Source organism: Patagioenas fasciata, chromosome 18 (assembly GCF_037038585.1).
Source record: "Patagioenas fasciata isolate bPatFas1 chromosome 18, bPatFas1.hap1, whole genome shotgun sequence".
NCBI classification, from domain to species: Eukaryota; Metazoa; Chordata; class Aves; order Columbiformes; family Columbidae; genus Patagioenas; species Patagioenas fasciata.
Genome location: NC_092537.1, coordinates 10951096 through 10978612, shown reverse-complemented (window position 1 = coordinate 10978612; position 27517 = coordinate 10951096). Strand labels below are relative to the sequence as shown.

Below are 27517 nucleotides of genomic sequence, written 5' to 3'. Positions count from 1 at the left end.
AGAGTGCGAGGATACAGCAGTCCGAGCAATGGGGAGCCTGATGAAAAATGATCCAATATAAAATCTGTTTATTGCTTTCCACCGAAGGTGCCCTTCGCGCTGACCTTTTGCTGCCGAAATGTCAGGAGAAACAGTCTGGGAGGCTTCCCACTACTCGGTGCTTGTTGGTGGGTAGCAGGGCCCCTGTATAAAAACAGATGATAGATTTGCCATTTCCTGGCTCTGAAATTAGCGGTAATCCATATGGGGTTTTTATTAAGGAAGTGGTTTGAGTTCCACACCGTTCTGGCAATAGAGCTGGGGCTGGAGTGGCTCCATTTAACCGCGGGGTCAGGGAGGGCGGGCAGCGCGGCACAGCGCGCTTGCAGGCGGTTTGGCTGTGCGGGGTAAGGGCACCCTTGTGGGAAAGCTTTTAGCAGCCACGCACGTCCCGCTCCACTGCGGGCTACTCTGCTGCCGCTGCTGAGGAGTTATAACAACAGAATGGAGAATTACAGGGATTCTGCCTCTCTGAATAGCATGAGTCTGCAAAATCGTGGACACTATTAATGTGTTTTTCAAATCCACTGGTCTTTTGAGGGACTGTGGCTCAGGAGGCTTTATGGAGGACACTTGGTTCAGTTCAGCAACAAACCCAGGTTTCCTTATGGAGGCCGAGCAGCCTATGGACAATGTGTTGGTGACCCCACATTGTATGGCTATGGGGAGGAGAGACCCGCAGACGCCCCAGGAACAAACTGTGCTGTTAAAACGGGCTAAATGATGCGTCCGGTATTTCACAAACATCTTTCTCACAGCAATTTTCCTCTCCTCCTCCCCTCCACCTCTCTCCAGTTCCCATTGTCCACATGGCAAGGTGTTTGGGCAGAATGGCTGGCCCAATGTCATGCAGGAGACCTAGGGCAGAGGAGGGGACTAAGCACATTTTGTGAGTCCTGACCCAGCATCTAAAGCAAAACTGTCACCCCAGTTCTTGAAAAAATTCAGATGCTCCAAAATCTCCATGTGTAGAAAGATACAATGGGGAAAAGCAAGGAAACGGGTGCTTTGAGGGGAATGTGGCAGCTCAGAATCACGGCACGGTCAAAGGGGCAGACCCTCGCTGCTGCTTTGGTACGCTGGTGTCTGCAGTCCTGCTTGTCTGAAACGTTGTGGCTTGAAAAGAAGCCAGAAGACAACAACTCACTCTGAATAGAGTGGTGTGATTGATGAGGAAAGGCTTTGGTATGCATGCTTTGACTAACCATGAGCACAGATGTAGACGGATGTTGTGTCCTTGTCTGTTGGAAGAAGTAGGCACCAAGAATCAATCAAGCGGTCTGTTTAGTCATAGGCACGTATTTCTCTTTTTCAAATTGATCTATCTATCTAGTCTCAGACATACCAAGAGTGATCAACACAGAGGATGAATTATTTAGATGAATAAATAGGACTGATGAGCAGAAATGAAGAAAATGAAAAATTAGGCTTAATAGCAGGAAAAATGATAAGAACTTTATGCTGTGGAATATATTTTAAGGACTAATCCCACTCTGGTGGACTGGGATAGATAACATTCTCCATTACTAATTAATTGATCCAGATTAGCGTATTTTCTCCACTTTTTGTCTTATAGCTTGTGGACTACAGAGTGGAGTTCAGCAAGTGGTGGGTGGCAGAATTCAAGACTATCAAGTTTCCCTCTCAGGGCACAGTCTTTGACTTTTACATTGATCCAGAAACGAAGAAGTTTGAGCCTTGGTCTAAACTTATTCCTCAGTTTGAATTTGATCCAGAAATGCCCTTACAGGTATGTGAACCTTGCACGTGTTTTGTCTGGGAAGAGCACATGCATTTTAGTGACTGTATGCAGGCATTTCAATTGAAGTCTCATTCAAGGTCAAGCACTTCATGATAAGAATGGCATTCCGTCCTGGTTTTGTTAAAAACAAGTTTCTCTTTTAGTGAATTTGCCTGTCAGGTAAAACCTTCATATCAGCTGCGTTTTCCTGGAGAACCAGATCCATGTTTTGGTAAACATAGCAATGGAATGTGAGGTTATTGATAAGGACAGATTCGCATCTCGCAAGAGGGGCAATGAGAAACAGGTGACCAAGAAACTGACAAACAGAGTATAACATCCCATTCACGTGAACACTTCATATAAAAGTGGGAGATCACGAGGATCTCGTCCATTTTGCTTATGGCCGAGATTAGGAGAGGACCTTGCAAGTTGTCCCTGCGAACTGAGGCCTCATGACAGACTGAATCCAGCTCTGGTTGGCTGCAGAGTCCAGTCCAGGACTTCAGGTGCCAGCTCTGCAGTTGCTGGGGCTTTCAAGATTGGTTTTGTATATTTTGTATTATTTTCTCTATTCTTATTAGTAGCATTAGTAAAACATTTTTAATTTTTCCAATTCTCTTCTCTCTATCCTTCTTTCCCTCCCAATTGCCTGTCCTGAGTGGGAATGGGGGAGAGAGAGGGGCTGAAGGTGGGGGAGAGGGGGCTAACAACACATCTGCCATGGTTGTATTGTCACCCCACAATCAAAACCCTTGACACATTCTTTATGAAGTACAACTCAATTACCCATCTTTCTTTACTGTACTTTGACTGTGAAGACTCATCCTCCATCCATCTTCCAGAGCTGAGTGATGTACATGAGGCGCAGGCTCAGAGACACCTATGAGCCAGGGTTGGTGTGCCCAGGGTGCGGGATGGAGGTGCGTTTGGCCTGCAGAGAGAAGCAGGATGTGGGACAACGTAGTGACAAAGTCCCTGAGACACCATCTTGTCATTCTGCGTGGCTGAAAATAGGGTTGTTTATATGATTTGGACGAAAAATGAGAGTTGCTGCAGGTAGTGAATTGCGTTTGCCAGCTGTGCCTTTCTTTCCTTTTAGAGGTGCCACAGTGAGCAGATGACTTGTAAAAATTGTTACCATTTTAGCAAAATGTGTGTTTGCGGGGAGATCCAGATGTTGCTCTCAGCATCCCGCTGTCATTGTTTCATCTGTACAGATAGTTTGACTTGAATGGTTGGTAGCAGTGTATTGTTCCCTTCCTAGCGCCATCTAGAAACTCAGGTCACCGCACTCATTCCTGGCTCTCCCAGTTTGATGTCTCCTCAGAACATGGCAGTGGGGTGGTGCCACAGATGGGTACACTTACCTGCTCGTTTTGCCCCTCTCAGGCTTGCCTGGTGCCCACCACCGAGACGGTCCGTGTGCGGTACTTCATGGACAGGCTCCTGGAGCGCCGGCGCCCCGTGATGCTGGTGGGCAACGCCGGCACGGGGAAGTCTGTGCTGGTGGGGGACAAGCTCTGCTCACTGGATACAGACGCCTATGTGGTGAAGAAGGTCCCGTTTAACTACTACACCACCTCTGCCATGCTGCAAGGTAAGACAATGGCTGAGACATGGGACTTCTGCCTGGCAGGTCACCAAATTCCTGGGGTGTCCGTCGGGGTTTGGAGTGGGGTGTGCACTGTGGGCACTGCACTGACACCCACTGACTCTTAAATCCCACTGTGAAACTCACAGGTCCGCAGACTCCTGGTTTTATGGAAAATGGCATTTCCCAACATGAGGGATTGAATTCTGAACACCACGACTCTGGTTCAGGGCTGTGCAAAGCACACACTTAAATCTGCTGCTGTTCTCTACAGCACACAGCTCGTACTTGACTTGAGGTGTGTCTTTAATACGCTTGAATTTAAGCCCGTGCTGAATAGAATGGGTTGCTTGGCTGGGATCTAAGCTGTCCTCAGAGTGCAATGATGGGAATTGCATCCCAGTTATCAGTGAGGACAGTGCTAATGAGAATATCTTTGATGAGGATTTTGGCACATCAGTGAAAGATGAAGTTTGAGACCAGGATAAGGTCAGTTCTGCTGTGTAGTCTTTTCACAGATGAAGAGAAAGAGGGAATTGTTGAAAAGTGACTCATTTTGGAATGGTATTTTCACTTTCAGTTGACCTAAAGAGAGAGGATAATTTTCTACATGTATTTATTAATCAGGAATGAAACAACCTTGCTTGTTTTGAGTTGAACAACAGCTGTGGGTCACTGTAAACCAAAATAACTTCCTTTATGGAGTTTGGTCTGACCCAAGTGTCCTGAAATCCCTTTACTCCCTCTACAGGACCAGCATCAGTGAGACCAAGGTTTTAACCTTCACCATGTGGGTTTTTCCTGGCCAGGTGGCCCTGGGGCGAACACACTCACGGCCATGAGCATCACAGCCCCTGTCTGTGCTCTGCTGGGCTCCCGACACTGCAGATGTTTTAAGGAAGGTGTCAGAGTTTAAAGTTGCCCTGTGGGACTGATCCACTCGCAGAGGTGACAGCACAGGCTCAGCCCACGCTGTGTCACCTGGGGCTGTGTCGTGGAGTCACGGCAGCTTTCTGGGGCAGGTCTGAAGGGTTTTGGGTCTTGCTAGTGTGTGATGGCTGCAGTCTCCCTCCTCCCTCCCAGGTGCCCCTTTGCCTTTTTCCCTGTGTTGGGGTCTCTGCAAAATGCCCTTGAGCTGCTAAATGGGCTGAGCTGTCTGTCTGTCTGTCTCTCTGTCCAGCTGCCTGGGTGGGGGACAAAGATGCTGAGGGACCTAGAGATTCTTTCTTATGGGCAGAGACTGAGAGCTCTGGGGCTGTTGAGCTGGAGAAGAGAAGCTGAGAGGGATCTGATCAATGGGATCAATATCTCAGGGTGGGTGTCAGAGGATGGACCAGACTGTTCAGTGGTGCCCAACGCCAGGGTGAGGGGCAGCGGGCACAGACTGAAGCACAGGAGGCTCCATCTGAACATGAGCAGAAACTTGTTTGCTGGGAGGTGCCAGAGCCTGGCCCAGGCTGCCCAGAGCGGGTGTGGAGTCTCCTTCTCTGAGACATTGAAACCCGCCTGGACCCACCTGTGTGATCTGCTCTGTGACCCTGCGTGAGCAGGGCTTGGACTGGGGGATCTGCAGAGGTCCCTTCAGCCCAACCAGCCTGGGATCCTGTGATTCTGTGAATGTGCAGCCGTTTGTCTCCAGCTGGATGGGCGAGTGTGTGCAGGTGTTATTTGTACAGGTAGACCTGGCACCGTGTCCCTGGCCATGAGCTGTGGGCTGAGTCAGTGATTTTCTTCCCCTGCACAGAGGAGCAAGTTGTCTTGTGTGTGGATGAAGATGTGGTGGTGAGATTTGCATTGAGAAGCATGATTTATACTGCTTGGCCTGGATCCCTGCTGCTCATTTTTTAGAGTTAATTTGTCCCTTTTTGTGTAGTTTGTCACTTGGCTGCTTTATTCTTTTCCCCAGCAGGCACATCTTTAAATTTGTAAAACATGGGCACAAAGTAATTTTGGATTTTTTCTTACTTAAAAAAGATCCTAACCTGAGTTCCAGTAGTTCCTTAGACAAGGTGCCTGTTGCTGCAGAGATTTATAAGATGCAGCCCTTAGGGGAAGCAGAGTTGTTGTTCAACCCATCCCTGCATCCTGTGGCTTCCAGAAGCGCCATGTGCACAGGGGTTAAAAGGAGCCCAACACTCTCTCTGCCTGAACCTGGGGCCAGTTTGGGGATTTTCTGTAGTTTATTGTGACTAAATACCACATTCTGTGGCATTTGCCCTGGGCCTCGCTCTGCTCCATGCCCTCTTGGGCCTCTGCCCCTCCATCAGATGTAGCCCTGGCTTCTGTCATTCAGAGAAATTGCAATAAATCTTGTGGTTTTTTTTGTTTGGGTTCTTTTTTCCCTCTCCCTTGCTCACCAACCAGAAGGTACGAGGTGTCCAGACTGTTTCTTTGAGGTGCTAGTTTGAGTATGTGTCAGGATCTCACACAGACACACCGCCCCTTATTATTATTGTGAGATACGGCTTTGAATTAAAATACCACTTCCACGAACATGTCACTTGATCCCCAGTAATTGCATTTCAGTGTGATGAATCTCTTGCATACTTGTTTAACCTCAAAAAGGGCTGATTTTATATGTTAATTAGGGACTAATTAAATTTAAATTAAATGCTTATTTGAAACACTTAATTTAACTTGCTACCAGAAATTTCAAATATTGTGGTTTTATTGAACGGGGAGAGAGGCTCCGCTGAGGAAAGATTCATCATTTTTCGTAGCACAATCCATTCCTTTGTGCAGCAACTGTCTGTGACAAGAAATCAGCTGCATTTTGAGTGGTGAGCAAGGCAAGCTGTCTGCAGTGCACCCAAGCAGGAAAAACCCAGCGTTTTGAAAGGTCTGTGATCTGAAACAAACCAACGGAATATAAATCTTCCTTAACAACTTTTGCACGTGATAATAAATGGCTTAAAAAAACTCCCAGTCCCGTTTACATTTGCCAGTCTTCCCTAATTACAAAGAATTGCTACTTACCGTGTGCTGCTTTATAGCACCTTATAGGTCTGTTGCCAACCCAAAACTGCTAATGAAACAAATTCTTCGAGTAAGCACAGGGCAGAAAACCCACCCGGGGTCTGGGCAGAGGAGCGTTGCTTCTGTTTGCTTTTCCACTTACTGAGACAGTAAAGGTTGCCTGGGCTGCAATCAGAGGAATCAATAACCTATAGAACATGATGTGCAGCGACGTGGGGTGATTTTTATTAAATATCAGCCCAGGATTATAAATATTCCCCACATTTTATGAGCTAGAGCAACATATGACCCCAGCCTTCTGCTAAAACAAATTGAAGTCTTCCAAGGCTTTGAAATGCGAAACTGTTCTCTCCGTGCTTTCCTTTGTGCGTGCGTGACCCTACTTGAAACTAGGTGGTAATTTGACAGCTCATGTTGGAATTAAGTCTTGTCACATTATCTGGAGGGTTGGGTAACGCTGGTGAGAAGATCAGGGAACTTATGATTATTTGATGCATTTAAATAAAAGTGTCATGTTGGTTGTTCTGAAGATGTCCAGGAATTTGGCCCTGAGATCGCCTATTTTTGTCTAACAGGGTAAAAGATGCATATATTCACAAAACCAGCAGCTTTGCTCGTGGGCTTCTGTGCCCACAGCATCCATCTCCCTTTCTCCATCGCAGCGCCCAGTGCCTGCTGCCCTGGCCACGCTGCAGTTGCCGCATCGCCGGGGCAGGCAGCAGGGGACGCTCACTGCTCTGGCACAGCCACCTCTGCAAGCAAGATTTCGTTTAAAAAATTATGCAGAAGAGATTCAAAAGGCTTTATCTTGCATGAAAAGCTCTTGTTTGCTCTGAGGTAGACATGTTTTGTAGCAGACGAAGTTTGTTGTATATTTCTTTGGAAGGAAGAGTTGAGAGCTTTCTGATTTAAGTCAAACCAAAGTGCTGACCAAGGGTCCCTGCAGGGCTCCCAGCTGCACTGTAGAATCATAGAGTCAGTTTGGTTGGAAGAGACCTTCAGGATCATCGAGTCCAACCGTAACCCAGCTCTAGCACTCTAGTCCCTGAGAACCTCATCTCCACGTCTGTCCAACCCTTCAGGGATGGTGACTCCAGCACTGCCCTGGGCAGCCTGTTCCAATGCCCCACAGCCCTTTGGGGAAGAAATTGTTCCCCAGATCCAACCTCAACCTCCTCTGGCACAACTTGAGACCATTTCCTCTTCTCCTGGCGCTTGTTCCTTGGGAGCAGAGCCTGATCTCCCCTGGCTCCAAGCTCCTTTCAGGCAGTTCAGAGATCAGAAGGTCTCCCCTCAGCTCCTGTTCTCCAGCTGAACCCCCAGGCCCCTCAGCTGCTCCTCATACAGCTGCAGCTGGGGGACATCTCAGCTCCTTGAGGGGCCGCTGTAGCTACACACAGCACAGCATTGAGCTGGGCTGAGAAATCATTTTTATTTTGCAGCAGTTGCTCTCCCAGTAGATGAGCTTTGCACCTCTGCCTCCCTACAGGTATGCTTGAGAAGCCTCTGGAGAAAAAGGCTGGTAGGAATTATGGCCCTCCAGGTACCAAGAAGCTCGTGTACTTCATTGATGATCTCAACATGCCCGAGGTGGACGCTTATGGGACAGTGCAGCCCCATACGCTGATCCGGCAGCACCTGGACTACGGCCACTGGTAGGAGCCTGCTTGGGCTTGGTTGTCGGAGACCTTTTTGTTCAGCTCCAGTGCTGGGGAGTGGGTTTGAGAGAATCTCAAAGCGTGGGTCCCTCTTCCCATTGCATACTGCTGGGCTAGAGCTGGTTGGGAGGCTCTGGGTGAACTGAGAGTTGAGCACCCTCAGGGCTTCCCCTGTCCCCAGCAAACAAATTCACTTAGAATCACAAAACGTCCTGAGCTGGAAGGGACCCGCAAGGATCATCGAGTCCAGCTCCTGTCCCTGCACAGGACAACCCCACAGTTCACACCGTGTGTCCGAGGACGTTGTCCATCACTTCTTTAATACCGCTTGATTGCTTACTCATAGCTGGGTTGAGAGGAGCTTTGCTCTGCTCTTGCTGTGGCTTGTGACTGTGGTCCCAGTGCAAAGCCTGCGAGGGGAGCGCGATGCTCGGCCTTGCTGCCCTGTGACGCTGAGAGCAGAGGAGGCTGTGGATTTGGCCTCAGCTGGGGTGAACCCCCCTGCTGTGAGCACCTAACATTGTCTTCTGTCAGGCAGCAGCAAACAACCATTATCTAGGCAGAGGTAATTTGAAGGAAAAGCAGTGACTGTTTTGGAAGGAGATTGGTGTGTTTTACACTTTAGCCAGCAGCTCTGTGTGGGACATGAATATTTGCATCTCTCTCCACAGGGAATACAGGGCAGGGACGCATTGCAATTTCCACTTTCCTCAGCTGTGTGCATGCCTGAGCTCTGCCAAAAGCTTCCGAGGAACAGAGACAGTAGAGCGGAGGCAGAAATCTTGGGCTGTGGGTGTCAGGGAAGTCAGGCAGATAGAGGGTGAGGGAGCTGCGAGGGAGCGTTGGAGGCACAAGGGGCTGCAGCGAGGAGTAGGGGGATGCAGTGAGGCGCAGAGGGATGCAACGAGGTGTGGGGGATGGAGTGAGGCATAGGGGGATGCAGCGAGGTGCAGTGGGATGCAGCAACGTACAGGGGATGCAGCGAGGTGCGGTGGGATGCAGCAACGTACAGGGGATGCAGCGAGGTGTGGGGGGATGCAGCAACGTACAGGGGATGCAGCAAGGTGCGGGGGGATGCAGCAACGTACAGGGGATGCAGCGAGGTGTGGGGGGATGCAGCAACGTACAGGGGATGCAGCGAGGTGTGGGGGGATGCAGCAACGTACAGGGGATGCAGCGAGGTGCGGGCGGATGCAGCAACGTACAGGGGATGCAGCGAGGTGCGGGCGGATGCAGCAACGTACAGGGGATGCAGCGAGGTGCGGGCGGATGCAGCAACGTACAGGGGATGCAGCGAGGTGCGGGCGGATGCAGCAACGTACAGGGGATGCAGCGAGGTGCGGGGGGATGCAGCAACGTACAGGGGATGCAGCGAGGTGTGGGGGGATGCAGCAACGTACAGGGGATGCAGCGAGGTGCGGGGGGATGCAGCAACGTACAGGGGATGCAGCGAGGTGTGGGGGGATGCAGCAACGTACAGGGGATGCAGCGAGGTGCGGGGGGATGCAGCAACGTACAGGGGATGCAGCGAGGTGCGGGCGGATGCAGCATGCCGTGGGTCCCCTCCCAGACACATCGAGGCTTTCTGCCCATGTACTCAACAGTGCCCACTGGGCACTGTATTGCATGCAGGAAGTTATCATCTCACCAATATAATAGGCTCAGGTAGGATCTCTCAGCAAAGCATATTTTATTAATGATTTTGCAAGGTCGGGTGTTCCACCTAAAGGTAGGCACACAAAACAGGGCAAAAAGCCACTGCTTATATCCACCCCTAATCCCAACTGCAAATTCCCTCCCCAGTTCCCCGTTGGTTAGGTACGGCAGGGTTTACAGACTACCTGACACTTCCTAGCTGCCAAGGCTCAGTTTACCTGTCTCACGACTCCATTCTAATAACCCTTCCCATTATTTCTTTATTTTCATTGAAGGTGTGTTTTCTTGACTGTCTGAATTTTAACCACTGGAATGGTTTTCAGTTCCTCCACACCCGCTCTGGGCAGCCTGGGCCAGGCTCTGGCACCTCCCAGCAAACAAGTTTCTGCTCATGTTCAGATGGAGCCTCCTGTGTTTCAGTCTGTGCCCGTTGCCCCTCACCCTGGCGCGGGGCACCACTGAACAGAGTCTGGTCCATCCTCTGACACCCACCCTGAGATATTGATCCCATTGATCAGATCCCTCTCAACTTCTCTTCTCCAGCTCAACAGCCCCAGCTCTCTCAGTTTCTTGTCACAAGAAAGGTGCTCCAGATCCCTTAGCATCTTTGTAGCCACCGCTGGACTCTCTCCAGTAATTCCTTGTCCTTCTTAAACCAGGGAGCCCAGGACTCCCTGTCCTTCCCCGGCAGCAGCAGCCTGCTGACCCTTGTCACGTACCACCCGGCGCTATGGTTGGGGGAAGTGTGACTGAGATTTGTCAGTCCCCTGGGTTGGAAAAAAGTACATACAATCCTAAAGGTCCACAAACAAAAGACCTTTATTTTTTGTAGCTTGGTCCAATTGGCAAATGACTCAGTGGCAGAAGGATTTATGTTACTTAAGCTCAATCGATAAACAGTTTAGCAGCGAAAAGATTCACATGAAAGAGTTTTGTGGCACAAGTGGGGCTCTAAACCTTATGTTACTGTATTACTCACAAAAAGGAAGGCAAAGAAATAGGAATATAGGAAGGAAAGAGAGAGGAAGAAAAGAAGGGGGAAGGAAATGGGAAGGGAAGGAAAAGGAAAGGGAAAGGAAAAGGAAAGGTCTCACCACCCTTAGGGCTCTATGGTGTGTTTGAGGGGTTTGTAGTCTCAGGTCCAGTTCCTATGCAGGAATGCTTGGGTCTGTAGTCAGGGTTCAGCACCCTGTGGTGTGTGGTTCGGTTCCCGTGGTCAGCCCGGTGGGTGGAAGGGTCCCCAGGGTGGCACCCTGCCCGTGCTGGCACAGGTTTTATAGGGTTTATAGCCCTCGGGATCACCTGGGCTTTTGTGCAGGCGTCACTGGGGGTGATTGTGGAAGATGGGGGAGGCCCGAAGGGTCTCTCAGCCTGGGCCTTGACACCGTGTCGGGCCTGTCAGCGCACAGGCTGCGTGTCCTTCAACACAGCACTGCCTGTGTCACCCAGCCTTTGTCTGTGGCTGTCACCTCGGCCTTGACATGTAAATCACCATTCACCTGCTCACGATGGCCCGTCTCCCATGACTGGGTGTTGCAGGGCTGGGTTTGCCACAGTGTTGAGAGTCACCCTTGTAGTCTCTCACACCCTGTCCCGGGTTGGGATCAAACCAGAGACACTCCTGCTGTTTTCTGCCATTTCCATGCAAGTGAAGAGTATGGCCCAGGGGCTTTGCTCAGTGCTTATTACTGATAGAAATATTAGCTACAGGTTGTTGAAGCTGAAGGATTTCCACCAGGAGCAGGACTCGCGTGTGCCAGGCCGTGTACAGATAGGCCGGCAACCTGGGCCTGGGCCTCATCTTGGCAAGACGCAGAATTTGACCCCCTGAAGACAAGCGGCCTCTGGCAGCCCAGGGACACGTACTGAGAGAGGCAGTGGCCGTGGTCACTGTGCTGCTGCTTGTGTTTTGCCTGAAGGTACGACCGGACCAAGCTGTCGCTGAAGGAGATCACGAACGTGCAGTATGTGTCGTGCATGAACCCGACGGCGGGGAGCTTCACCATCAACCCTCGGCTGCAGGTAAAGCCCTGCACAACGGCAGGTGCATCGCTGGGTTTATTTTGGGGTGGATCATTTAAACGTGAGGTTAGAGGACAACCACTGGCAGATCCTGCTGTTGTTTTATCAGTACAAATGGCACGAATCTGTCGAGTGACTGTGATTCCTAATAGTGAAGCACCAAACTGGGTCCCTTATTCCCTTGTTTGTTTTTCCTCGCATTCTGCAGCTCCGTCAGAGGAGGAAGTCAAAAGTTGCCAGCCAGCTTAACACCTACTTTCAGGACAACCTTCTGGTCCATACAGGCAGATTTTGCCTTCATTTAGCTCGTATTTAGCTCTGAAGCATGGTGCATTAACGCCGCCTGCTTTCCAGAATTGTCTGATGCAGCTGTCAGTAAAAAGAGGTGTGGGGGAGAAACCCAAACGAAGAAAACAGACAAAACTAAAAAAAAACCCAAGCCACACCAAAACACAACAACAACAAAAACCCCAACAAACCCCAAACCAAGCAACCAAACAAAACCAACAAAACAAAGAACACCAAAACCAACCAACCAACCAAATCCCCCCAAAAACCTAACCGAACAAAAAAACCCCAAGCCAAACAAAAAGCAGTTCAAGCGCTGCTGATAACAGAAGATTTGGGAAGAGATCTTAAACATTAGACTTTGATTTTTGGGAGCTGCCAACCGATGGAGGGACTGAGTAGCAGTGAGCAAAATTCATTTCATCATGGAGAAACCTAATGACCAGAGTCAGCTTGGACCCTGGCTCCTCTTCAGCAAGGTGTGGAGTTAAAATGAAGTGTCCCATGGGCAACTTTGCAAGTTCCAAATTAATAAAGAGGTTCTCTGGGAGATGGCACCTTCCAGGGGCTGCTCTTAATAGAGACAGTGACTGGGCTTTGTCAGAGGTCGGTGGGACCTTCAGAGCCCTTTGGCTCTTCAATGGACTGCACTTCCAGTGTAGCATTGGTGAGATGCAGTTGAAAATCCCTGGTTTAGTGAGCAGAGTGATGTCACTTCCCACCTGAGCTCTGCTGGCAAACTGGGAGAGGGAAATAACCTTGTTCAGGTGGACTGCAAATCAGAGAATCATAGAACAACCCAGGTTGGAAGGGACCTCAAAAGATCATCTGGTCCAGCATTTCATGGGAAAGGGAGCCTAGATGAGATTATCACAGCAAATCCCCAAGGGCATTTTGCTTGAAAGGTGTTTTTCTACCTCTCTGACCTTTCCATGCCTTCCTTTCTCTCCCTCAGCGTCACTTCTGTGTCTTCGCGCTGTCCATCCCTGGGCAGGATGCCTTGTCCAGGATCTATAGCACCATTTTAACGCAGCACCTGACAAGTGGGAATTTCTCGGGGGCTGTGCAAAAATCAGCTCAGCAGCTGGTTGCCCTTGCCCTGGGACTGCACCAGAAAGTAGCCGCTACATTCCTTCCAACAGCCATCAAGTTCCACTACATTTTCAACTTGAGAGACTTCTCCAATATCTTCCAAGTAAGTGCAGTTGCTGTCCTGTGGGACTTGGAGCTTGTCCCAATGCTACAAGAGGCTGCGGAGCTGTGTTCCTCTAGCTCTGGTGGGCAGAATGCAGTCTCCTACCTAAAAATGACACAGCACATGTGTGCCCTGAGTAAAGTGGGTGACCTTAGGCCATTCCTTAATTCCTTGTTAGTTTTGGATGGATTCCAGAACCATTGCCCATGGCTTTGAGAAGCTTAGTTACTTTCCAGCCTCTTGTGGTCAACGGGGAGGGATGAGTAGTTCCAGATGGATGTGCAGGTTTGGGGTGGGTTGAAATGCCCTCTGGCTGTAGAAGGGACCAGCTGAAGGGAGCTTTGGGCTTCCGACTTCAGCACTTAAATGACTGATGGTGAGTGCGATGGAGCTGCGCTCATCTTTGGGAGCCTCAGTTCCACACGTGTAAATGTGGGGATTAATGGCACTGTTCCACCACACAGGCAAATTATTTTATTGTACTGAAGCAGGTGGTGGATAGTTAGTGGGTTACTGGCCCTGAAGTTAGATCCAGCTTAGCTTGTTGGCCTGTACTGGCATGTCCTCTGAGCTTCTTGATGGTCAGATGCTCAGTATGTGCATGAAAGGTGGCATTTAAAAAGGTGATAATTGAATCAAACCCAGCTTTGACTTAATTGCTAAAACTGAATTTCCACCAGAGCCAGTTCTGTACCAAGGGGAAGTTGTTCAGATTTAGAAATATTTTCTTCCAACAACGGAGAGACTTTTTTTTCCCCTGAAATCTCGTACTTTGAAGCAGTAGATATTACTGCTCAAAGAGCCTTTCAGAGTTTAAGGCTGATTAGTAAAATTTGAGAAGGTTCTCAGCAGCCAAATCGAGAGGTTTGGAACACCATAAACTCTTGTAGAACCCCAGTTTGTAACTTTTTGCTGTCCTTCTTAACACCTGTTCTCCTAAGTACGTACTGAAAGTTCGGTGCCTTGTGGTCTGGTCCATCACACAAGAACTGAAGTAATGATGTAGTGGGAAATGCAAAAACAGGGCCTTGAAAAAGTTAATAACTCTTTTGTGCCAAGAAAGAATCAGACCTGTCACTTATGCTCAGCTAAACATCAGCAGCCTTTGACGTTAGATGTGGGTCGTGTTAACTTCTGGCTTCTAGTTAATCTGTGCTTTGAAAGGCAGAGAGAGAAAAGCAGCATTTCCATGGGAAGCTTTAATTTTAACTATAACCTGCTTGAAAGGTGCTCAGGTTGTGGGATATTAGGAAATGTCCTGCCAGGTCTAGATGCTGGGGCAGGAGCAGCGACTGAGCTCAGGTGTTGTTTTGTTTATCACGTGGCTTCAGGAGTGGGGGAGTCTGGCTCCTGGGCTTCATAATGTTTATTTAAATAGTGGTCCAATTTTTCTTGAAATCCTTCCTTACCTTTTGGATTCATTCTTGATTATTCCTTCACATTAAATATTCTTGAGTTTTTGAGATCTCCTGATATCCTGTTTGTCCCTACGGGAACACAATTTTCTTCCTGAAATTGAGTGTGAAAGAAGCTCTGGACTCCGGGAATGCATTTCCATGTGTTACTTTCATTCAATCTTCATAAACTCATAATTTAGCTCACACTCTCTTGTCCAAACCCTTCTTGTGCAGTGCTAGCTTCAAAGTCAGGTCAGGCTGATCAGCCAAGTTTTGAATGTTTCCATGACTGGAGTTCCCATAACCTCTCCGACCCTTGTCACACCACTAAACCCACTCCACGGTGAAGCTGATATATTTTTATTTCAGTTGGAATTTCCCTTCCTGCAGTTTGTTACCTCTTGTCCTTTTGCTATACACCTCCAAAAAAAATTGGCTCAGTCTTCTCTATAACTCCCTATTAGGTAGTTGTAGACAGAGTCAAAGAATCACAGAACAGTTTGGGTTGGAGGGACCTTCCCAGCTCCCCCAGTGCCACCCCTGCCATGAGCAGGGACATCTTCACCAGCTCAGGTTGCTCAGAGCCCCATCCAGCCTGGCCTGGGATGTCTCCAGGGATAGAAACAGAATTAAAATTCCCCTTCACCTTTTCCCCGAGCTGAACAAACCGATTTCTCTCAGCCTTTCCTTGCATGTCCTGTCCTCCACCATTTTATGACCTTGGTGGCCTCCGTTGAACTCGTTCCAGTATGTCAATGTCTTTCTTGTCCTGGGGGCCCCAAAAGTGGATTGAACCTCACACAGCTTTTGTCTGCCTGTCAAGGTCCTTCCCTTTGCATTCTGCGTGGTCAGTGCCAGCTGCAGCCCTGCTGGGAGAGCACTGCTGGCTCCCGCATGGAGACACCCACTGCCCCGGTACCAGCCCCTGCGGAACACTGGAGCTCCAGTGAGACCTCGGAGCCTGCTGGGCCAGCCAGTTCTCCACCCACCTTCCAGTCTACCATGGCCCATGACCCTTGATATGATGCTAACTGGGAAAAAAAAAAAAAAGATAAAGGAATAAACAACCCCCTTTTCCTGGTTAGGGACATGTGAGTTTCCTTAGCTTGTGGGCAGATGGAGAACTGGTGGATGTAGCTCGGTGCATGTTGCCTTTTTCAAATTCCTTTTAATCCCAGACAAGCAATCAAACACCGCCTGCACAATAGCTGTGTGTGTGAAGGGCATTTGGAGATTGTTGTTTTACCGACTGTTCTGTAGTTATACAAGCAGCCAATGACAACTGTTAAAGGCACAAAGCACGTAGAAATTGCAGCTGTGGAGGGGTGAGCCCCTGGACTTGCTGCCGCTGTGCTGTGATACTGCTGGCTCTGCACAGGTCCTTAAAATGGCTCCATTTGCAGCCTGTCCAGTGGCTCTGTTGTTATCTCACTATTATATACATACTGTTATACACATAATATATTATATATTAATACTGCACCTACCAACCTTAGAAGCCCAGCTTGATTCCCTTTGTCAAAACTGCCTGACAGCTCTTATGACAAGGAGTCCTGTGCTAATTACCTCATTACAAAACACTCCAAGAACTTGTATCTTAATTGCTGCAGCTAATGAATTTGGACATTGTACGCATGTGAGTGTTGCACAGAACAAGGAAGACGGCCCCACATCAAGTCAGCAATAATTCCTTTCAACAGGTACAGGTCCTTACTGCTCTCATGTTTTCCCTTCTGCACCCAAGACCCATTGCCACCTGGCTCCAGCTGGTCAGGCTGATGTCTGCGTTGCTTGGAGCGAGGGTTCAGCTGAAGGTGACTCCAGGTGTTCATTACAAATGATGGCAAAATACCAGAGAGATTTGTCAGGTATTGGTGAAACCAAAGGGAAAAGAGCAACCTATACACCCAGGGGTAGGAGGCTTGGCAGGCAGCAGTGGATTGACTTTGTCAAGCACTGTTCATGTTTGTCCTGACTGATTGGAATGATCGTCTCTGGGGGTCTGAGTATCTTCAGTGGGATTCCCTTTTGCCTGGCGAGTCGCGTCCTCTCCCCCAGCAGAGAAAAATGGGCATTTCTGTCTGTAGTGCATCAGCTCTTCCTCATGGACAAACACGGAGAAGAGCTCAGAGGAACTGTGTTTCTGAAGCACCTCATTCACTGGAGGTGAAAGGAGTCCAAGGTGACTGTCCTCTTGTCAGACATCAGCACTTTGCAGATCTAAGGTGGGATTAGGCTCCAGTTTAAGGTGCTCAGATTCAGGTAGGTGAGGATATCCAGGTTCATCCGAGGCTGTGGAGGCCAGAAGGGTGTCCAGCTCCCCATCAGGGACACAGGTGTGGTTTCACTCTGTTGCCCAAGTGTGGGTCTCTAATGCTTTTTGAAACATGTCAGGATATCCAGCCTGGGTTCCAGCGGCTGTTCAAGGACACAGGTGTCTTCTTCTGTTGTGTGGGCTCCTGTCTGAACTGCTTGAGCCATGTTGTTTTCCAGGCTGCCCTGGCTGTACAGTAGGTTTCTCCTGAGATGAACCATCTAGTTGTGTTGACTTGGGAAGGCTGTGGGAAATTCCACGTATCCCTACAGAACAATGATTTTCATCCACTGTTCTCATTTGATTTTTGTCTCTGGACATCACCTTCAGCTGGAAAACACTAAATGCCTCAGCATTACAGAATCCCACATAATCCCAGCCTGGTTGAGTTGAAGGGACCTCTGCAGATCCCCCAGTCCAAGCCCTGCTCACGCAGGGTCACAGAGCAGATCACACAGGTGGGTTTCAATGTCTCAGAGAAGGAGACTCCACACCCGCTCTGGGCAGCCTGGGCCAGGCTCTGGCACCTCCCAGCAAACAAGTTTCTGCTCATGTTCAGATGGAGCCTCCTGTGTTTCAGTCTGTGCCCGTTGCCCCGCACCCTGGCGTTGGGCACCACTGAACAGAGTCTGGTCCATCCTCTGACACCCACCCTGAGATATTGATCCATTGATCAGATCCCTCTCAGCTTCTCTTCTCCAGCTCAACAGCCCCAACTCTCACTGAGTCTTTCCTCATCAGAAAGATGCTCCAGACCCCTACCAAACCATCTAGTTGTGTTGACTTGGGAAGGCTGTGAGAAATTCCATGTATCCTTGCAGAACAATGATTTTCATCCACTGTTCTAATTTGATTTTGTCTCTGGACTTCACCTTCAGCTGGACAGCATTAAATGCCTCAGCATTGTACTCAGTGCTGCTGCTTGTCTGGCGTCAGCTGGCCAAGGGTGAAACTTTGGTTCAGGCCCTCAAGTAGAGATAAGCTGGTCTGTCCTATGTGACACACAATGTGTGTGTTGTGGGGGGGTTTGGCTCCCAAAGGGGAACATGAGTCTCCAGGGAGGTGGCGACTGGCAGAAGGGCTGTGGGTGAAGAAGGGGGATGAAGAGGGGAAGCCAGCACTGGGCATGGTTCCTCTGCTGAGTACACAAACACATTCGGGTCACTGCTGACCTGGGAACACACCAGGGTCTGGGCTGAAGGATGCTGCTTCCTGATTTTTAAAAAGAATAACAAGGAACCTCAAAATCTATGACCATCTTCAGCCCCCTGGGCTCGTGGCTGGTTTTAAATGACTACAGAAGGCTCAGCAAGTACCGTAATAATTTGTAATAATCTAACTTTAATTTGCTGTCACGTTTCACTGGAAATATGAGGAGGGGCTGGAAACCACAGTCAGGGATGACAGGCAAGAAGGGGCTGGAGCAGGGTTAGGCAAGGTCTGCAGGAACGGCAGCCTGGCTCCTGGTTGTTGTGAGTATATAATTTACTGTTACTGATGTTACTGCTGCAGGGGCAAGGTCACCCTTCAGTCCTTTGTAATCCTTTGGGCTCATCAGAAGGTATTATCTGTTACTTTCGCTCTGTAGTGGGTCCCGTCTGTGGTTCAAGTCCGACACTACTTTGTCTTGCATTTCTACAGCACCTTTTCGTGCCTCTGGGTCCCACCATGCACTGCAGAGTTAAATTGATTGGTACGCTCCAAGCAATTTACCCTTGATTAAAGCAGACAGGTCTCTGCAGTGACAGAGTTGTGGATTATGCTTTTTAAAAATACATTCCCCGCTGGCTCCCACCAGAGAAAGCCCTGCTGCTGTCTTTCTTTCCATCTGAAAGGGTTACCATGGTATTATGCTCTAAATTATATCTGTCATCTCTGTAAAATAGTAATCATAGACCCAGCAGGGTTGTATTTTGCTTTTTATTCCTATTTCTAACAAGATTTTGAAGCAGCATGTCACATTAAGATCTGTGGCAGCTGGGGAAGAGCAGGCTCTCTCCTCCTGACAGCCAGACAGCAGCGGGGGCTCCGGCGTGTCCTGCTGCTCCACGTCGGCTCCGCTGCCAGTGAACTCCTCACTCCTTTGCATGGGGAGGGATTTTCATGTTCACCCTTGGTTGAGCTCACTAAAGAGCCCTGCAAACTTCAGGCTTGAAGCACCGAAATGCACCTTGTGTGTTACGTGCTGACATTGTGGCTGAGTTGGGAATGACGGCGGCGAGATGGGCGCAGGGTCAGCAAGAGTTTGTTTTGTGCCTTGGTCTGGCACGGTTGTTTGGCACAGCTTTACCTTGGGTTTGGCTGGCGTGTGGTTACCTGAGCCAGTCTGGTTTCACAGCTTCCCCCTCCTTCTCTCTTCCCATCTCTGCTATTTTTCTTCCTAACAGAGATCCAGGTGCCAGCAGCTGCTCTATCGCACATGGCAACCACGGTGCTATGGAACAGGCTGCCCAGGGCAGTGGTGGAGTCATCATCCCCGGAGGGGTTTGAAAGGTGTTTAAACAAGGTGCTTAGGGACATGGTTTCATGCTAGAATTAGGGTATGGTTGGACTCGATGCTCGTGAGGGTCTCTTCCAGCTGAAATGATTCTGTGATTCTATGCAGTGCCAAGGGGGTGGCTGGAGCCTCTCATCAACCCTCCCTGATATCAGAGCAGATTTAAAAATTGGCACTTTAAATAGGACTCTTGAGTTTGTGGCCCACACACTGTTGTTGTGTTTGTCATTGTTTTCCTGTCACCGCTGTCCTCAAAGTACTGAGGCAGCTCCGGGCTCCCCAAGAAGAACATGAGGAGAAAGGAGAGCAGGTGCTTCATCCAGCAGTGCAGGACAGCTAGAAAGGGGTCGCTATGCTGCACTAGTTAGTATTATTTTAAATGTTATTTAGACTGCAAAGAAAAAGTTATTTATTTTTTCTTGCCTGGTCTCCAGGGATGGTTCATCCACCACCTCTCTGGCCAACCTGGGCCAGGCTCTCACCACCCTCAGGGGCAGCAATTTCTTCCATATCTAGAGCGTCCCCGTCGCTCTCTGGGGACGCAGCTGGTTGCCGTGGCAGAGCCTGGTAGCTCTGCTGAGAGGAGTCGGGAGAGTCGGGTCTGTAAAGTGAAGGAAGGGGAGATGTTCAGGTGTTAAGTTAATAAACTGCTTACAGATTTGTGAAACGTGGATTTTCTTCCCTCTGAGCCTTACATTTGCTTGCATCAAGAACACAACTTTTGTGGCTTGGAGTGTCTTTAGAGTGACTTTTTTTTAGGACCTGATGGGTTTCACCTTATTCTCTTTGAGTCATCAGCTCTTCTCACTATCTTTTCTCTGAAATAAATAAAATAACAGCTTGACAGCTGTAATGACAAATGTGAAACCCAAATGATTTGAGCCATGATCCATCGAGCTGAGATGGCCTGCTTTACATTGCTTTTAATACATTTTATGTTTTGTGTGTAAATAATTAGATGTTAGGAATAAAAACTGTCTGTTTAATACATGCCATTGAAAACCCTGGGTGCTGTTAATAGGCTTAGTAATAGGTGACACCTCTTTGAAATATAATTCTTTTATGCATTTTAATAGAGTTCATGGTAAACATGCTGTGATAAGCAGACAGAAACTAATATTTCCTGCAGCCAGAATGCACCTAATTAAAATTAATTGATTTTAGAAAAAAATCATCACCGCTAAGATGTCCAAACTATCTTCTTCTTGACAAAGCAGCCGTGCTGTGGTGTTGGGATGCAGAAACCCGCCCGTCGGGCTGGTGTCTGACCCTACGCACTCTTGGAGATCAGGCTGCGCTGGGGATGCACTTTGGCTATTAAAATTGGTGTAATATATACAATTGCTTTGGGAAATTGGAGGTAACGAAGGGCACGTTCTCCAGGGGCTTCTTCAGAAGTTTATTTGCAGGTTGTTACAGTAACTCTGCATTTTGAGTGATTCAGCCACATTCAGCCTGGATGCTGGGGGAGACATCAGGCCCTTCAGGTCAAGGTGGGGTTTACTGCTGCTCTCTGCACCCCACAGGGCCTTCTGTTCTCTACCCCGGAATGTCTGCAGCACCCCCAAGACCTGGTGAAACTCTACCTGCACGAGTCAAACCGAGTCTACCGGGATAAGATGGTTGAAGAAAAGGATTATGGTACCTTTGATAAAATCCAGCTGGAGACGGTGAAGAAATTATATGACGTAAGTGTTGAGGTTCATAACTCTGATAATAACGTACGTGCTTACAGGAAAAAGGTTCCTTGGGCAAGAGAAGTTTGACCCAAGGTCTGCCAGTCTCTCACTTGCATGGAGTGTGATGCTCTTGGTGGGACACCAGGAGCAAAATCTCTGTCAATCGCTTCCTGGGCTGCCAATGTTGGTATTTGGGTGAACGATGCTCTCCCTAAGGGCACTGGGGAGAGGAGATTTCGGCTCTGTGAATTAATTAAATTATTTTATTTAAATGTCTTGAGTCTCGTGGCAAAAGCAAAAGAGTCAGATCCCCAGTCTTGGTGGGAGTAAAGTGAGATGCAGGCACAAATCCCCTTTTTTCCCAAAATATCTTCCAAATGGAAGCTCTAGACCTGCTTTGCTTCAGTCCTGTCATCACCCGGCAGTGTTGCCATTGGAGTCCTGCAAATATCACAGTAACGCAGACAGCGCTTTTTCCTCTGGCTGTTAATCATTGTCCATGCAACAGTGTCATGCTGTAGCTGTTGCTGTGGGGCTTTTCTTGTGCTCACATTCTCTTAAGGTGATGAGTTCTTGTGATTTACAAAAGGTCCAGAGCAAGTATTGGGGCTTTATCCTTTCCCTTTCCTTCCCTTTTGTCGCTCTTTCCCCTTTTTCAACACACAGGTGCAGCTATATGGACATAAAAAGGCATTTTTTGGAACACTGTGCTTCACTTGGAAAGATGACATAGAGCTGCAGTGTTTTCTCCTTTACTTCTTATATACCTTTTTTTAAAATTATTTTTAAATTTGACAGGACATTGAGGAAACTTTAGAGCAGACCAAGCGAATGAACATTTATTGCCATTTCGCTAAAGGCGTTGGAGAACCCAGCTACAGGCCAGTTCCGACCTGGGAGGAGCTGAACAAGATCCTTGTGGAAGCCTTGGACAGCTACAACGAAGTCAATGCTGCCATGAGCCTGGTGCTGTTTGAGGACGCCATGTGCCACGTGTAAGGGAGTTTTCTGTCTTTATGCTCTCATTGTAGCTTTTATCCATGCAGATTGTTTCCATGGAGGTTTCTGGAGGATGTCGGTATCCATTATTAGAGCAGAAGGAGCTGGAGGTGTGCAGAAGCTTCATCTGCCCACGTGGTGTGTCCTGCACAAATACTGCCCTGCTTCTCCAGCTGCTGCTGGGGGGATCTTTTGACACTGTGAGGATGCGGGGCTGTCGGATGGAGGGTCAGCATGCTGCTGGTCGTTTTGAAGTCTGGTTGCTGTTACATCTTTGGCCCTTGATGCTCTGCATACAGCACAGACGTTTATTGTACATGACATTGATCAAGTGCTTTTTGTCTTCACTTGACAGCCAGCCACAGAACTAGTTACACCAGGATGTCCCTAAATGCTTTCACAACTGGGTTAGAGCCACGTTTACACAATTCTCAGTGGGATTTTCAAATGTATATAATGTGAGATTACGTGAATTCAGGCTACTAGTTTGAATGGACTGAGGCACTTAAATTGCCTGGATCCTTTGGAAAGCCTGCTTGCATTCCGATGCCTGGAGGTCCAGCTGGATTCCCTGTGGAAACTGGACACGTGGGACTATATGAAAATAGCGAGCCTCCGTTGATCATTATGAAGCTATTTACATGCCTGTGGTATGGATCGTGACACGTACCTCCAGCTCTTATACATGATTTAAATGCTTGTTGGGAATTCCACAGAATCACAGAGTCCCAGAATGTCAGGGGTTGAAGGGACCTGGAAAGCTCCTCCAGTGCAATCCCCCCGTGGAGCAGGAACACCCAGCTGAGGTTCCACAGGAAGGTGTCCAGGCGGGTTTGAATGTCTGCACAGAAGGAGACTCCACAACCTCCCTGGGCAGCCTGGGCCAGGCTCTGCCACCCTCACCAGGAAGAAGTTTCTTCTCCAATTTAAGTGGAACCTCCTGTGTTCCAGTTTGAACCCATTACCCCTTGTCCTATCATTGGTTGTCACCGAGAAGAGCCTGGCTCCATCCTCCTGACACTCACCCTTTAGATATCTGTAAACATTAATGAGGTCCCCCCTCAGTCTCCTCTTCTCCAGCTCCAGAGCCCCAGCTCCCTCAGCCTTTCCTCACACGGGAGATGCTCCACTCCCTTCAGCATCTTGGTGGCTGCGCTGGACTCTCTGCAGCAGTTCCCTGTCCTTCTGGAACTGAGGGGCCACAACTGGACACAATATTCCAGGTGTGGTCTGATTTTTGGGGGCTGAAATGCAGACCTGGCCTCAGATAATTTCTGAAGATGAACCTGCCCTGTAAATCATAGTTTTAACTGATTTTGCCTGGAAACATTGTATCATGAAGAGCAGGTTTGTGACTAAGCTAGAAGGAAGCCGCTGTCCTGCTGCACGCTTGTGTGGGTGATTTCAGGTTTGCTGGACCTGGTAACCTAATGCAGTTACTCTCATGCAAATTAAAAAAATACATATATATATATAAATTTCTACTCCTTTTAACTAGCTGTTTAACCAGTTCTGTTCTAAGAGCTCAGCCATCTGTTCCTTTTGCGGTGCAGCATGCTGGCTGTGCTGGGGCATGGCTTCCCTTATAGTTTGGGCATTTACTTCTTTGTATTAATGAGTCATATGCAACCTGATGTCCATTGGTGTTTCTGCTTGCAGAAAGGTGACAGTAATTTTAATCTTGTGCTTCTTTTGCACCTTACATAAATTGGGATTTTCAACAAAACCTGTCAGTATCCCTCCAGTTAATATTGTGAGTAATCAGGAAGGCGAGGTTTGAGTATTCAGCATGATTTTCACTGGAGCTGAGTGATTTCGATTCAGCGCATTTGGAAATTGCGTTTTGCTGAAACACACAAATTATTCCATCTCCAACAGCTTATGGATGACATCTTGAATTTGTTGTGAAGTTTCTGTTGGGAAAAAAAAGTAAGGGAGTTAATGTATGTGGGGAGGTGGGGGATGTGGGTCAGTCACCTCCTGACCCGGGGCTCATGGTGCCCATTCCCATCGCACACCCCGTGCCCTTGCTTTTGGGGACAGCCAGCTAGAGAATGAAAAGCAGGAACATTCCAGCTCTCCACACAAGCTGGATTGCTATTCTGGGTTTAATTTCACAATCTGTGGGAGTCTGCACATAGATCATAAAACGCTTGAGTTGCAATAAAGCAGTACAGTATTTCTTGCAGTCTTATTTGAAAAATTAATTAGTCTAGGAAAATACTCAGTTAAGTGAGTTGAATAAAGGCAGTGATGTGAAGAGGGGAATGGTGCTTGCATTTCAGACACCTGACAGTGAGGTTTTCACAGGTAGGATCCTCTAAACCTCCCTCACTTGGGATTTTAACATGTGGGGATGTCAGCAATTGCTTAAAGAGAATAGACTGGGGGCAGAGCTCACTGTGGAACTCTCAAGGACAAGTGAACAGACCTGAAAAACAATAGCAAGTTCATTTTAAGTATGACAAAATCTCACTCTTAATGGTGGCTTGGATAAATAAAGTTGGACTGTATTTTCCAGACAGGTATTATGCTATTCCAGATGTATATGAATATGCTTTAATGCATAGCAGGACCCTTCACCTGAACATGAACCCAAAATGCTTTGTGAAGAGGAACCTTCACTGGAGAGGTGCACCAGAGCCATGAATTCTGTTCTCACTATTTGCATGTCCATGTAATGTGTTTTTTCCCTTGTCCTCCCTGCAAAGACATCCAGGCCTTCACCTTAAAATATTTCTATCCAGCAGGACTTGGCAGGTGGAAAAATATTGGACACAGTTTGAATCGCCACCAAACTATTTTTTTAATCAGCTACATCCTTTGTTTGGGCCTCAGCAGAGATGGGGATTGATTGCTGACATGTCTCTTAGATTGACATTTTTCATCCCATTCAGACTACGGTTTCCTAGTGATTAAAATATATATTGAAAAGCAGTGGGCAGAGAATAAGAAAAATACTCTTATTAATGACAGATTTTATATGCTTCAATTTAGTTGCCGCATCAACCGGATCCTGGAGTCCCCCCGAGGGAATGCTCTCCTGGTCGGCGTGGGTGGAAGCGGGAAGCAGAGCCTGACCAGGCTGGCGGCCTTCATCAGCTCCCTGGAGCTTTTCCAGATCACGCTGAGGAAAGGGTACGGGATCCCTGACCTGAAGGTGGGTGACTCCTGGGGCTGAGGTGGAGCGGAAGGGAATAAAAAGCAGAACTTGCCCTGAAAACTTTGGGATCCCCAATTTAAGAAGGACAAGGAATTACCAGAGGGAGACAAAGATGCTGAGGGGTCTGGAGCATCTTTCTGATGAGGAAAGACTCAGTGAGAGTTGGGGCTGTTGAGCTGGAGAAGCTGAGAGGGATCTGATCAATGGATCAATATCTCAGGGTGGCTGTCAGAGGATGGACCAGACTCTGTTCAGTGGTGCCCAGCGCCAGGGTGAGGGGCAACGGGCACAGACTGAAACACAGGAGGCTCCATCTGAACATGAGCAGAAACTTGTTTGCTGAGAGGTGCCAGAGCCTGGCCCAGGCTGCCCAGAGCTGGTGTGGAGTCTCCTTCTCTGAGACATTGAAACCTGCCTGGACCCACCTGTGTGATCTGCTCTGTGACCCTGCTTGAGCAGGGCTTGGACTGGGGGATCTGCAGAGGTCCCTTCAGCCCCCACCAGGCTGGGATCCTGTGATTCTGTCTTGTTGCGTGTTGAATGACGCCATTGTGAAGACAGTAAAAAGCTCCAGAGACTATATGGGACTGCAGAGAGGAGCAGTGCTTCCCAACACATCTGTGGGGTGCAGACAGGCCTGATGTCCCCTGCCAGCCCTCTGAGCTGGCCAGACCCAACAACATCCCAGCCCAAGGCTCAGAGTCAGCGCTGGGCTCCGATGATAAACCCCTGGTGTGGACATTCAGTTAATGCTTGTTCAAGAAACCGTATTTGACTATTATTTCTAATTAAACCAAGATGTGGTAATTAGCTCATCTGTGAGGTGCCTGTTGTGGAGTGATTTGGAGGTGGAAAAGGAGCAGGAGAGAGCAGGAGGAGAGTTCCAAAGTCGTATCCAGTCCTTCCACCAGGATTTTGTATGAGGGAGGGACTGAGGGGATGGTGGATGGTTCACTATAGATAACAGGTGCCTGTGCTTATATCTATGCGCAGGCTAGTGAGCACAGAAGTTACAAATCAACATTGTAAAATATCGTTGAAATGATTTTCAAGTATTTTAGCTGCTGGCAAAAGGATTCTCATCAGAAATGTTGTAAAAATCACAACCTCAGTAACTTCACGCCATTCTGCTCGGGAGATGCGATGGCCAATGAACCCTTGCCTTCCTTCCCCATCAGAGGCAGGGCCTGATGACCTGTAGTTGTGTACAGATTGTTTTTGTCATGTTTTTGTCACGTCACACAAGCCTGATCCTCCATCCATTGGGTATTTTCAGCTTTCCTCTGTGTTCTTCAGCCCCACTCGTACAATTTTCTAGCTCCTACCTGCCTATTCATTGAGAAAACCTGTGCTCCCATCTAGGAATATAGCTTGAAACCAGCATTAATAAACTTGTTTTCAAAGCATGTCTTTACTTCTGTCTGTGGAGGTGGAAGATAATTTGATGTTCCCTTCACTCTCTATTCATTTTCAAAGAGTTTATGAAATATGGAGTCATCTTTTTTTCTTAGATATGGAAGAGCAGGATGGTAACAGATTACCCTGTCTGGCATTGGCCCCTCGTGCTGTTATAATTGATCTAATTCAAATTTCCAGTGATGGAAGTAACAAATTATTCTTTTTGAGGGAGTGTGTGTATTTGCTGAATTTCTAAGAAAGTTTCTGGAACACAGGCCAGTAAATTCCTTCAGTGTCTCCCGCATGCCTTGTATCCTGCTTGGAGGGGCAGGAAGGAAGTGATGGAGTTTGAGCGGGATGATGGCGTTTTTCCCGTCTCATGAACAACTTGGATTTCAAGAAGTTGGTGTCCTTCATCAGGAGGACACTGTGTCCTTCATCAGGAGGACACTGTGTCCTTCATCAGGAGGACACTGTGTCCTTCATCAGGACACTGTCCCCTTTGAGGTGAAACAGCTTTTCCATATGAGCAGTTTCTCTGTCAGCATCACTGCACTGAGTGGGAGACTGAAGGGCGAGTCCCTGCTCAGACTCTGGAAAGGAATAAAACTGAAAACATCCCTGTTTGCACAAGGTGTCCTTCTCCTTTCTTCACAAGCAGAAAGAAATGTGTTGCAGCACCTCAGAAAAAAAAAAAAAATTCAGGTATAGTTGTGAAATCAGAGAAATCTACAGCATGGGGACACCAAGGACCAACATTTTCAGTGGCTGCTGTCCCTCCCAGTCCCTGTGGTGCTTTAATGTCCCCATATAGTGACTTATTGTGCCCACAGTAAGCCTTTCTGAACTCCCAGGGCAGCCTCCACAACCAGGGACTGCACTGATGTCTTTAGCCACATCC

The 27517-nt window shown here is 48.3% G+C and overlaps 1 protein-coding gene across 1 annotated transcript in view; it reads left to right on the top strand.

Annotated features, from left to right (window-relative positions):
- The window catches only part of LOC139825441 (dynein axonemal heavy chain 9-like), a 180910-nt gene that overhangs the window by 43951 nt on the left and 109442 nt on the right, over positions 1-27517 (top strand). The window contains exons 28-35 of the mRNA XM_071816790.1: positions 1616-1789; positions 3173-3380; positions 7840-8005; positions 11584-11686; positions 12930-13169; positions 20904-21065; positions 21855-22051; positions 25053-25215. Of these exons, the coding sequence (XP_071672891.1) occupies positions 1616-1789; positions 3173-3380; positions 7840-8005; positions 11584-11686; positions 12930-13169; positions 20904-21065; positions 21855-22051; positions 25053-25215 (1413 nt within the window). The remainder of the gene's footprint in view (positions 1-1615; positions 1790-3172; positions 3381-7839; positions 8006-11583; positions 11687-12929; positions 13170-20903; positions 21066-21854; positions 22052-25052; positions 25216-27517) is intronic.